This window comes from Cariama cristata, unplaced genomic scaffold, assembly GCF_000690535.1.
Source record: "Cariama cristata isolate BGI_N322 unplaced genomic scaffold, ASM69053v1 scaffold21604, whole genome shotgun sequence".
Taxonomy (NCBI): domain Eukaryota; kingdom Metazoa; phylum Chordata; class Aves; order Cariamiformes; family Cariamidae; genus Cariama; species Cariama cristata.
The window spans coordinates 66,341-79,678 of record NW_009614963.1 but is presented as its reverse complement, the minus strand read 5'-3'; the positions used below and the strand labels follow the sequence as shown (position 1 = coordinate 79,678).

The window sequence follows — 13,338 nt, the reverse complement described above, 5'->3', positions numbered from 1 at the left end:
ACAGAGGAAAAACAGGGAAATTAAGATGAGAAAGAGAAATGAGGGAAATAAAATTACACTGTAAACCAGTGAACTGATGGTTCTTGACAGCCAGAAGTTTTGCTACTGAACACAGACCGTAGACTACCCATACATTCTCTACAAGACTTCTGCTGACAGCAATGAGTATTGTGGTTGAATGGCAGCAAAGAAGAATTCCCTGTATTGTAGTGCGGATGGATTGCAGTAAGGGTGCAGAGTGGCAAACTGCTGTGTTCTTCAAAAAGTAGTTGTTTGAAAAAATGGTGACCCACAAATCAGCAGAGATTAAATGCTCATTGTTGCTAAATTTACTTTTCCTAAAGTTTTTTTATTTTTAGATACTGCTTTAAAGTATTAATGCTATTGTTACAAGCTATTCGAAGCTGTGGAGCATTAGTGATATAAATGTAATTCTATTCTTTTGGGGGTTTTTTGGGGGGTAACAGATGGAACATATTAAAAATCTTGTAGTGGATGAAGATAATGAAGGATGCACTCCATTGCATTATGCATGCAGACAAGGTGTGGCCCTCTCTGTAAATAATTTACTCAGCCTCAACGTTTCCATCTATTCTAAGAGCAGAGACAAGAAGTCACCATTACACTTTGCTGCCAGGTTAGTAGTGTAGTCTAGGCAATGGAATCAATGCCATTTTTTCCATCTTTTTTTCTTTTTTTACATTAATTTCTATGTTTATCTTTCAAAGCTATGGACGTATCAATACATGTCAACGACTTATAAGAGATATGAAAGACACAAGACTTCTGAATGAAGGTGATAAGAAGGGAATGACTCCCCTTCATTTGGCAGCCCAGAACGGTCATGAGAAGGTAGTTCAGTTTCTTCTGAAGAGAGGGGCCCTTTTTCTCTGGTAAGTATACAGATTTCCATTCATAAAGGCAAAAAAGAACTATCACCCTACATTTTGTGTCCATCTGCTGGGAAGTTAATATAATATAAATATGAACAATGAACACAATATATGAAAATATTTAATATATTAATATATACAATGTAAATATACAATATAGGGAGCATATTTATAAACTATTTGTAAAACTAAGCTGATTGTGCCTTGCTTCAGCCTGGCACATAGAGTCATGGCTAGCTGTAAAGCAAGGATTCTAATACTGGGGAAACTGAGATTTCTCTAAATCCAACTGAAAGAAGAATATTGAACCTTTTGATGGAAAAAATACTGTTTTGGAAATATTATGATCACCTCAGCTTCACTTCCAGGCTTCAGTAGGAGTTCTTAGGATTGGTGATTCACAGGCAACTTGCCTTGCACTCCAAGTCCTGATTTCGGGTCAAAGATCCTCAGATCATTGACAGCTCCACAAAAGCTTCCAGGCTTACACCTGTAAAGCCAGGAGCCAAAGCTACCAAAAGTTTAGAATCCTGTTTCCAAGGTACAGTCTAGAGCTTTAACTTTCAAGTCCTGTGCATCCAAGTCCATTGCAGCTACACCTTGGATCTAGGGCCTAAGCATTCTGAGGAGACCCGTTGGCAAGCAAACCTGTCATAGATTCATTATTTGTGACTGTGGCAGACCCACTAAATGGACTACTGTCAAACCCTTTATTTCCAGGGTCCTTAGCTGGACTAGTACACCTAGTAAAAATAGAGATGGGAATATACATATATATAAAAGTATATACATATATAAAGTATATACATCTCTGCAATAGTCATGCCAAAGGAAAGAGATTTGAGTGAAAGGAGGAGGCATGTACATTTACTTTAAATTTATAAAAAGTTTTCAATTTATAATTACAAATTTTATACTACTACATGTAAGTGATTATAAAGGCTGGACAGCCCTGCACCATGCTGCCTTCGGAGGATACACTCGCACAATGCAGATCATTTTGGATACTAATGTGAAGTGTACTGACAGAGTGGATGAAGAAGGGGTATGTGTTCACATAGCATTATTTGTTTCTTATCTGCTATTACTTCTAAACCAAACGTCAGTAGTACTATTAGTAGTTTTCCTCTGTGCATTACATATGTAATATTTCATTTCCTGTGGCACATTTAAAGTCTTTGTATTTCACCACTCTTAAAGTTTATTGTTTAGATTAATATATGATTGCTGAAATTGTTAGCCAATTCTTGTAAGTCGGGGACAAATAAAATGCAAATAGCCTAATAGAAAACATAAAATACTGAGTATGTTAGACTGAGTATGTTAGACTCTTGCCCCCTTTACAATGCAAGAGTATTTTAACCATGTGGTACAAACGTTGGTAATTTAAATTTAAAGAGCGTATACAGATTTTTAAAAATCCAGTATCAACTATAGCTCATTAACATATTGTTTGAAATCTTTCTGTTCTGCGCAGCAGTGTCCAATAGATACAACTCCTGTCTTGCTCTGAAGTTTGGACAAATACAGTATCTGTTGGGCCAAGACAGAATCCGTCTCCTGGATTGGAGACCTCTTGTATAAACCTGCCTAACAGTTCCCCATCAGAAACATAGGGTGGTCATTTTAAAGAACTATTCAGTTTCCAACACATAAGGTGTTGCTAATTTCCCTGAGAACTGGTGTTCAGAACTTTTAGAATTATTAGATTAGGAACAAATTTTGCCTAGAAATTAATAAGAAGCTAATACTTAGTTCTTAATTTCCCCTCAGAAAAATTTGGGTGAGTTGAGAAGGCTTTCAAAAGTCTGTTTCAGTGTAATTTGATTCCTAAATCAGTCATTGCCTTACTTTTCTGAAAATACCAAAGGAAAAAATGTTCCTCTTATAAAACTGTGCCTGCAGATTTTCTTGCAGATTTGTTTGTGTGAGCACCTCCGTATATGATTGGATGCTTCTCTTCATGATTATCAAATGCAGGTGTATCTGTAGATACCATCATTTTTACCTATTTGTGATTTGCAGTTTGTTTGTTACAAAACTAAAAGGTATTAATGAATTGGCTTTTCTTATCTACATCTGAGTTTCTGTAGAATAAAGAACCTGTCTATAATCTCTATCAGAATCCCTGTGAGAATATTTTATTTTTTAATGTTGCTAGTAAAAGCATTCAGGACTTGTAACCGAGAATAGTATGGCATGTGGCTTTTCAATGTGGGAAAGGACTGAAGTATGTACCTTTTTTTTTTTTTCCCAAATGATTCTCATGGATGCATTGCTGTACTACTTTTCTGCACAGAACACAGCTTTGCACCTGGCTGCAAGAGAAGGACATGCAAAAGCAGTAAGGTTACTTCTTGACTATGGTGCAAAAATTCTGTTCAACAAAGCAGTAGCTTCTTTTTTCCATGAAGCAATACACAATAGGAGAAAAGATGTAGTGTCTGCTGTCATTTTACACAAAAGGTAAGGTACACAGAAAATGCTTTCTGAATTTATTTTCCATTTTGCTTTGGTTTTTTTAACTGAGCTTAAGATCTGAAAACCTGTAGTTTAATAAGTAAGACTGAGTACGTATTTTAAAATTCCAGAGACTGTATTTTGTTCTAGTGAAAGCAAATAAAATATGGCATAATTGTAATGGACATCAGATATGTGGCATGTTGTTTTCCATATTAGACTTACTCTTCAGATTCTGTTAAAAAAAAAAACCACACAGAAGCCATTAGGAATAAGTAATTGTTCCCATGTCTTTCCTCTTCTTACTTACATAATTTCAGCCTTTCACATAATGCTTCAATACCTATAGAATTTTAATCAAAATGTGAGTACAACTGATACCATTCAAGAGATTTAATTTTAAATTGTTGCTTTAAATGTTGCAAATATTTAAAAATGTGGCAGTTCAACTGCACTTTAGAATGTTTTATGTTACAATATATTGAAGCCCCACTTTAGGAATAAAAGTGTTGCACCATTGCCTAATGATCACATCTCTTGGTAAGAGTTGCAGGAACTGCCAGTATTTTACTGTATTTATTATTACTCACCCAAACTTCTAACCCAAGATTCCAACTTAGTTCAAGTTTCATTTTTTAGAAGATCTTAGCATAGTTGAAACATTTCTGCTTGATTGATAACAGAATTAAACATGAATCATTCTTAGAGAAGCATCCAGAATGTTACTCAATTACTCCCCAAACAGTTGATTTTCCAATTAATGGTACGTAAACTTGTTACTGATTGTGATTTACAAGATAATATCTTAAATAATTAACTCAATCTAAAAGTAGTTAATTTAGAAGAGAAGCAACTAATTCTTTTTCCATGTTCTTAATTAATTTTTGCAGGTGGGAAGAAGCTGTTGTGACATTTTCTCACTATTCTAGTGCCAATAAGTGTCCTTTACTGGAAATGGTTGAGTATCTTCCTGATTCATTCAAAGTAAGTTTTCTGCACACATTAAAGAAACGACTGCACAAAAAACCCCTTCGTTACATTGCATAATTTGCCATTGTTTTTCTAATGCTGTCCTCACTAATACGTATTATTATAAAATACAAACAATATAAATTCACCAATTGATTTAATGGCATTTTAGTGATAGTTTCAGTTTGGCTAGTTTAATTTCTTTAGTCTTGAAAACCTCTTAGCTTCCTGAGGTCAATGGAGTTATAAAAGTAGTATAAAAAAACAGTATAAAAGTGATGAAAACGAGGAGTATAAAAGTGATGAAAGTCAAAAGAGAATTGGGTTCAAAACCATTTGACATATTTTCACCTTCTGAGCTAAATGATGCTACAGAAATGCTTTTTAATAAAATAGCAAGTGAGTTGGTATGCATGTATTCATAAACACTTCACATTTTATATTTTTAAACTAGCACATAGCCTTCTAAACTGCATAGTCTCAGTATTTAACTCCTACATGTAAACTCTGGAGTTTTATGTCTTCAAAACATACACCATAAAATCTGACTTCCATTAGATGACTCCTATATTTTAAGGTTGTTTTCTTCAGGTACAAACATATTCTTTCTGATGAACATTATCTGTATCACCTTAATTCACTTTTCTGTTCGTCTGCAAAGCTGGTTTTGGACAACTGCATAATTGAGTCTTCAGAGGAAAAGACAAGTCGAGACTTCTATGTAAGTGGATGAAAAAAAATATGAAGACTATATTTTATGGTCTTAGGATGGAATATGTCACAATATGCCTGGCTATATGTTAGCAGTGGTACATTATTTAGATAATTAAGTTAGAAAATCATCAGCTTGGCTTATAGCTACCAATACTGGATTAAATTCTAATACCTCTTAAATATGTTCTACAGTTGCAATTATAGTTGGTAAATTGAAATCAGCCAATGTTTTAACTTGATTTATGAATTCAGTACTTATTCACCAATAACCATATTTGAATCTGCTTTTAATATATATTTGGCAAGAAACTTGTCACTATTAGGATGACTTTTAAAATCACTTCATCAGATGCTAGCAATCTTCAACTATTAGTCTCTTTTTTTTTATGAGCAGGGCCACTGAATTCTCTTTATTGCCTCTGTGACACTGAAATGAACACATTTTTGACTTGAAAGTTTGGGAATTACACAATATGTGTACTTTAATGTATATATCAAGTTTACATGGATAAGATACACTTGTAGATGAATATCAGATCTTAGTAAAAAACACAGGTGGTTGATTTTATTTTATGCTTTGGGCTGTAAATGACTTTGAAGTTCAGTTTCTGTAATGCTTATGCATTTGAACAAGTATAACATTAAACTTGAGCAATCTATAGTCTTTATTTTTGTGTTAATTCTTGCAATCAAGCTGGGTATCAGATTATGGATATTTCAAAATAACAGTGATAGAAGGCATAATATCTACTCATGCATATCAAAAGCATGTCTATCATAAGTGGCAGAATTGTCATCAATAATTCAGAGTCCAATGTGGTTCTTTTTTGTAAATTCTTGTCCAAAATTTTAAGCAGTAGATTGCTTTCACAACGCAAAGGAGGCATGAATGTTCTAGAGTTGTTACCTTTAAAACTATGTTGAAAAACACCTCATCAATTATTACATTGGGTTGTGTCTACATCATTAACAGAAAACTTGCAAATGTTCTGCTACTGTACATTTTCGTCATATCGTGTTATCAAAGCCATATGACTTTTAAAGACGAGCTTTTCTTCAAATTCAACTTTAAAACAAATTACAGTTATGAGAATGACCTTTTTAAACTGCAGTATTTTAAGAAGAAATCTGAACTTTTTAATTTACAATTCAAAATGGCTAGTCATTCAAAATGATCATCTTACAGTCACAGATGTGTATCTTGATGGCATGTGTTCACTGTCAGAGTAACTAACAATCAGAGTTCAAATTACTTTGACACAACAGGCCTCTTTTTTTCTCTAAAGGATAACCTTTTTTAAATTAAGCACTTCATCTCAGTCTTAGACTGTCAGTTTCATCACATTTAAATGCTGATGTGCGTTTATTATTCAGATTGAATATAACTTCAGATATCTTCAGTGTCCTCTGACACTTAACAAGAAACTAAAGGATGGTGAAGACATTTTCTATGAACCACTTACCACTTTAAATGTAAGTTCTTTTTTTTTACTCTGACATCATTCCATGCTGTCTTGTTCTAGATAAAATCAAGAGGTTTGAATTTTTCATCGTAATATTTCTTCTCCAAAGCCCATAACTCTGTATGTTTAAAGTATATGGGAATGAAGTATGGGCCAAAGTTCTTGTAGTCTAAGTAATAAGTAACATTTCTTTTAGGTTTAGATAACAATTCTTAGTTTATTTAAACAATTATGAATGTTTCAAGAGAACATGCTGTATGTTCAAGTAATACATCAAAGAAAACCATACTCCAGTCATTTTAGCGACCATGCCCAGGAATGTAAGGCATTGAAAAACCTCACAAAACTGATTTTTTTCATATGCTAATTGCAAAATACTTTCTGTACCTAGAAGAAATTTTGCTGTTCTTTCACAATGCCTGTCTGTTCTTTCATTCTTTGTCAGAAAATGTTTACAGAACAAACTTTCTGGCTGCATTTGATTACTTTTTGGGCTTCCTGTTGGCAATTAGACGTGGTATACTGTCCAATAATAAGTAAATAAGTATTTTCATGTTGAATGTAACTAAAAAAGCTTGGTCATCTCACAGGTATAGTTGGCAATAGCCTGTATAATTTTTTAAAGCTTGAAATAGACTAACAGAGCAGCAGGAGAGAAGCTGGATGCTTCAGTAGGCAGAGAAGGCAAGATGGTAGGAGCTTTGGGCCAGAGTGCATAAACAAAAGAACTTTGCAATATCTTACAGACATTTTACTTTTCATTAGTCTAATATTCAAGTAGAGAAGGTGGTCTAGCCAGTTTTGTAAGAACTTTACTTAACTAGATGAGATAAATTTGATCCTTCTGCTTTCTTGTTTTGTAGGCCATGGTACGCCACAATCGCATGGAGCTACTTAGTCATCCCGTGTGTAAAGAATATTTGCTTATGAAATGGTAGGTGTATTTTAATGTACATAAAAATATAATATTGCGTGTCAGGATGAAGGCTATTGTACCTGAGAGTTGTTTACGAAGTTGCGCATATTTATAGTGTTGACTGAAGCAAATGTGTTTTCCATAAGTCTCAAAAGCAGTTTTAGAATAATAGATTATCATATAAAATGTAGCTTAGCATTTAGTAATGATTCTTTGATATTTACAGCAAAGATAACCACTATCTTTGTTTCTGCTTTATTGCAAAAATATGTAATAGGGTTGCAGAGTTAAAAAAGAAAAAAGGAACAGTATTTCAGAACGGCCAATACACTTTTGTCCGCATAAAGCTCTATGAACACATTCATCACAAAAGGACATTTTAAGAAATGTTTCTTTCCTCATCTTGAAAACATTGTTGACTTTTACGTTTGAATGCATGCTTTTGTAAATTTGTAAAGTGTTGTAACTGTAACATTCTCACTTTCAAGGATGGCCTATGGGTTTCGAGCGCATCTGATGAATTTAGGCATATATTCTCTCGGTCTCATCCCACTGACTCTTCTGGTCACTCACATACAGCCAGGAAGACCTTTGAATGGAACAGAGATCTATGAAGCAAGACCATTAGAATATGAGGTACTGAGTTTTCGTACGAGTCACAATATGTTTAGGATTTTTGTAGCAAAAAGTTGTGATTATTTAAATAATTTCTAGATTTATTTATGATTTAGCAACTCTGTGGAAGAGAATTGAAGTGTGTATTTTTAAACATTCAGCAGCAACTTCTGTGGATAATTTTCAGTTCTCGTTTCCTATTTTTAATCTTTTCTGAAAATTTTACATCTGGTACGTGGTTACTTCAATTTCTTCCCTGAAGTGAATATTACTTTACTGTTAAAGAAAAAGGGTTAACGTGTATTTTATTATGAAAGGACAGAAAACAGTGGATTCTTTAGGTTTCTATGTCCTTTTAATTTTCAACCAAAATAACTGGATATTGCACATTTAAAATTTGACATAGAAAGAGTAGTCAGTAATGAAGTGCTTTTGGGTATTCAGTTACATCTTTCTTTGCACATATTATGTATTACTTTCCCTTGCAGGCCCAGTATTTCTTCACTAGGCTCATAAACTGTGAGGCTAAGGCAGAACAGTTTTTGCCAGTCTGTATATAGGTACCTCATGTACAACAGTAGTGAAAAATGTAACAGCAGAGTTCAGTCATATGTGGATGGAAAACTCTGTGAAAGGTTTTTAAGTATATTGGTTGTTTCCTGTAATCCCTGTTTACAAACTTAGAAGAAAAAAATAGCAAAAATTGTGTTGTGTCAAAATGAGAATGATAAAACCTCATTTTGGAATTACAATATCTCAAAATGAAAAACTTGATTAGGTAGCAAAGTACAGATACATCACAATGACTTTTGAATATTTGTCTTTCAGTAACAACTGTGACAGGTGTGGGGCTACTCTAATAATTTATGAATATTGGTCTCGTTCATGGTTTGGATGCATTGGATGGAAATGATGCTTTGGTTGGGGCCATAAGGAAAGCAAGCAAGGATGAACCATGTCTCAGGATAAACCTGTCCTCCATAGAAACACTGGGGCTGTTAAGAGACAAAACTCAAACTTTTTTCAGAAACTGGAACTGGAATAATTAGGACACCATAGCAAACTGAAGAAGTTAGAGTTTTCAGGTCCACCACTACAGGAAAATGAGGCTTTAGAAAAGAAAGATATTGGTGTGACCGGTTGATGTCCTTTTTGTGAGTGTTTCCTTCCTGCAGTTAAAACTAAGCAGTATTCTGTCTTTTAAGAAGGCTGTGTTGTCCCTAAGCTGAACATTGTACTAGACTTCCAGAGAAGGAACTGCATGTTCTGCTGTTTATTGAACCTGTGAGTACAATTCATACATACTGTTACACTCCCATGGCCATGTGAAGGGCAGGACAGTCAGAGTTCTGTCTCCGTGACATGAAGTCAGATATTCTGAGAAGAGACACCTGTGTCATTAGCCCTCAAACGGTAACATACTGGTGTTAATGGAGACAAGATTTTGTTGTGTGCCGAACTTTTCAAATGATCCATTTCAAATAAGCGATTTTATCGCTAAAACCAAGGATTTTGGCAAGGGGAAAAAAAAAAAAAAGAGACAAGAAAATATTTTACAGTTCCTTTGGGAGAGAAAATACATAAAACTGAAATAGGAACTCAAAAAGGATATGCTAGTAGGAATATGAAATCAAATAAACTCAAGGGATGTAGAAGGTTCATGCGGATATCCTGATATAAGAAAAAATCTGGAGAATCACATACCCAGCCCAGTACATGTGGGATTCTCAAAGATTCAGAAGCTGGAAGAACTAGCAGAACTGGAAGAATTCCTGCTCCACTAATTCACTCATCTTCCTGGTGGAAGACAGGAGAATGAGAGGAGCTACATCCAGCAGACAGAGGAATAATTCAGACTGACCCAGGTCCTTGAATCATGAGAAACTGGGTGGAAGAAGCATAGTTGGAAGGGGGAGTCCTGTCCTTCACTGAGGAATCATGCCAGCTGGTGGAGAACCTGTACACTGAACAGGAGCCGAGAAAGTGCTGCCTGGGAGACTAGAGCAATAGCAGTGTATATGAAATGTCATGCACTGGATGAAACAGTGCACTAATGACCCGGTAATGGGAATGGAGTGGGGAATGCCAGCTCTGTAGGGAGCACAGTGTTACAGAACATTGTACTATACTCTTAACGCAGGCTAAAGAGGGACATCGCAATGGGGCAGATGCTGATGTGTATTGCATCACCACTGAAAAATGAGTGCCATCAATTTGTGGTCTGCTTGTGAGTTTACGAACTCCTCAGATCGGGAATTAGCTCTACAAGTTATTTATTAAAGATGAAATTTGCTATTGTTATCTATGCCAATGGAAAGCTTTTCAGAACAAAGTTGTCTTTGCCTATACTGGTTGTAAAATGAGACATCAAAGGGAGCAGCCATGTAAGGATGCCAGGACTTCCAATTTGTCCAAAGACTTCTATTGCCATTTCAGATACTGCAATATGATAGTGAAGTTACGGACAACAGAATTTTCTTTATGTTCATCCAGTGACAAAATATACTGAAAATGTGGCATAAACTGCAATTTCGGTTCCCAAACTCGAATAGTAGTCATGAGGAAGCTGCACAGCAACTGTTTATCATGGGAATGCTCAAACTTTCATACTTGGGTTTGAATTACTTAAACACCACAATATACATGACATGAATTTCACGATAAATATTAGTAAAACAGAATTTAGATAGCAATAAGTTTATATGAAGCAAGCTAACAGAGTTTCTTAACTTGGCAATGTAATGTATATGTAGTAGGTAGAGCTGAAATAAACATTCATTTAATAATTTCTAATTTTTTTTGTGCTCTGTTTTTTGTTTCAGAACTCATACTTCACAAGGGTGTGTATGTGTTTAGTTTTAATAATGAGTTTACTGGGAATCTGCAAAGAAATATTTCAGCTGATTCAGCAGGTAAATACATAGAGAAATAACATTAATCAGACAGTGTGCTTGCATAGCAGTTTGTGTGATATTGAAATAAATCTGATTTTTTCCCTAATTAAAAGGGAAATACCAATTTATACAAGATTAAAAGTGAGAAAAGGATTTAAATAGTGTATTGAATTCAGTCCTTTAATGATGTATGACTTGTAAATATGTATCCGTCTCTCTTAAATCCTAGAAATTGAAATATTTGTTGGATTACTCCAATCTACTGGACTGGACAATTTATACTACAAGCATAATTTTTGTGTCTTCTTTATTTATTAATACACCAGCTCATTTGCAGTGGGAATGTGGAGCAATTGCTGTATACTTGTCTTGGATGAACTTCTTGCTTTACCTTCAACGGTAAAAATTATTTAGATGCTTTACAATACTTTAAAATACTTTTAATATTTTCAGATATTTTACATATCCTAAACCACAACTGATCAAGTGCAATAGCACTATTTTTTTTTTTTTTTCAAGCTATACATGTTTCCAGATTAGGACCATAGGAATTTCTTAACCAAATGACCTGTAAAGTAGTTTTCAGTGTTTTTCATGTAGAGATTCACTACATATGTTATGGCAACTAAAAAAATAACAAGATTTATTTTAATGTTAAGTAAGCAAAGCCACTGCGTATGTCTTTTTAACATGTTTCATTATACAGTATAGACTTTCACTTAAAAAGAAAAAAAAGGATTTGAATTACAAGAAGCAAAAGGAAGTCTGTTTTTATAAATAATACCTGGGAGAAGGTAAATTCTTTTATCATTTTACAGATTAAATGGCACACTCCACTTTTCTATACCTCAGTGTCCTGTAAAAGAATTATGATGTGTGAAATTATTTCTTTCATTGACATCAGGTCTGTTTATTGCCGTTAATGATCTTAATGCTGTCACTGGTACAACAGTGTCCATGAGTTATGGACTGCAGGAGAGCTGGGTGGAGGGAAAAATAGTGTGGGTGTAGTGCTTAAGACTAATAAACACGTTTGTGCCTGAGCAGGACTGCCATGCACAAAGATGAGGTGGGGCTTATAGGCAACAAGTGGTGATATGGAGCTCTTCAGAAAATAAGGATGACAGCATGTCATAACACTGCATATGTGCTCTTCTGATTCTTATTGTATATATGCACTGATCACCCCTGTGAGGTCTGACAGACAGACAAACACAGCATTTGCTGATTAATTTCAGGATCATTTTACTGTAGTTGGGATGTAGTTAAGGACAAGGTTTGTAAATAGACCTAATGTCAGAGGGACTATCTTCACGGTACTGCCTCTGCTGGCAAACCTTGTCCTAGCTGTGTCTGACCTTAGATGAGTAATGAATGGGCATGTCCTCTCTGCTGTGGGCAAAATGGGAGTTGAACCTAAACACTGAAAAGTAAATTCATGATTGCCCAACCTTCCTTCTTCTGCTAGATGAAATGCTTCTCTGGCCTGAATATTTTTCATTTGTATAGCAGTAGAACTCTGCACATCATTTTTCTAACTCATTCAGGCTGTCTCTTCTCAAAGCAACCTGTAGCTCCATTGACTTCAGTGGAGTTTTGCCTAATAAATGCCTAATAAATAGGAGAAGATCAGGTTTGCTTTACTTCCAGCCTTGCACATAATATTGCAGGGGGAAAGTTCTGTGGAGGGATTTTCTCAGTTGCTACTGTTGTCATCTGGTCCCTGACCCTGGCAGAAGACATAAATTACCAAATTCAAGTTTGAGGGAAAAAGTTAGCTTAATCTGATTTCTGACAACTCATGTTCTGAGATCAACTTTTTATGTAGGCCAAGAATGGGAGGGGCTTACTAGATGACAGACTGTTGTTGGAAACACAGGTGTCTTAAAATTATGCTACTCCCCTTCTCTTCCTGAGCAATGTGTTTCTTTTTGTTTGCTTGTTTTCCATACTTTGTAGTGTCATAAAAAACTAAATCTTTTTAAATCAGGCATGTAGCTGCTGGTTGGATCACGGTGCCAGTTGTCCTTTTTTCTGGTTGCTAATTTGCTTTGAAAAGCAGCAAAAAAATGGAATAATTTCCTAATGTTATTATTCCCGGCGCAACAGTTGTACAATTATTGTACTGTCTGTGGCTATGGAGAGAGTAAAAGTTGTCCATGAAAAATAATATCTTTAAGAAGTACTGCTTTGGTGCATTAAAATATAAGATTATGTAGTTTAGGCTTGCTGTAAACAGGACCACTTGCATTATTTTGGGTGTGAAAGTACAACACATTTGTACTATATCAGAATGTCTCAGAGAGTAAAAATGTCTATTTTCACACATGAAAATGAGGATTGCTTATTGCCTTATATAAAAAACTGTAAGAGACTCTACCTTCAGTATTTAATTTTGCATCTCTGTTCTGTGT

General features: G+C 34.8%; 1 protein-coding gene across 1 annotated transcript in view; it reads left to right on the top strand.

The window, feature by feature from the left end:
- Positions 1-13,338, top strand: part of TRPA1 (transient receptor potential cation channel, subfamily A, member 1) — a 34,937-nt gene that overhangs the window by 15,132 nt on the left and 6,467 nt on the right. Inside the window, exons 11-21 of the mRNA XM_009699636.1 lie at positions 468-637; positions 729-893; positions 1,824-1,938; positions 3,193-3,359; positions 4,244-4,337; positions 4,984-5,043; positions 6,411-6,509; positions 7,363-7,433; positions 7,904-8,051; positions 10,853-10,942; positions 11,154-11,323. Of these exons, the coding sequence (XP_009697938.1) occupies positions 468-637; positions 729-893; positions 1,824-1,938; positions 3,193-3,359; positions 4,244-4,337; positions 4,984-5,043; positions 6,411-6,509; positions 7,363-7,433; positions 7,904-8,051; positions 10,853-10,942; positions 11,154-11,323 (1,349 nt within the window). The remainder of the gene's footprint in view (positions 1-467; positions 638-728; positions 894-1,823; positions 1,939-3,192; positions 3,360-4,243; positions 4,338-4,983; positions 5,044-6,410; positions 6,510-7,362; positions 7,434-7,903; positions 8,052-10,852; positions 10,943-11,153; positions 11,324-13,338) is intronic.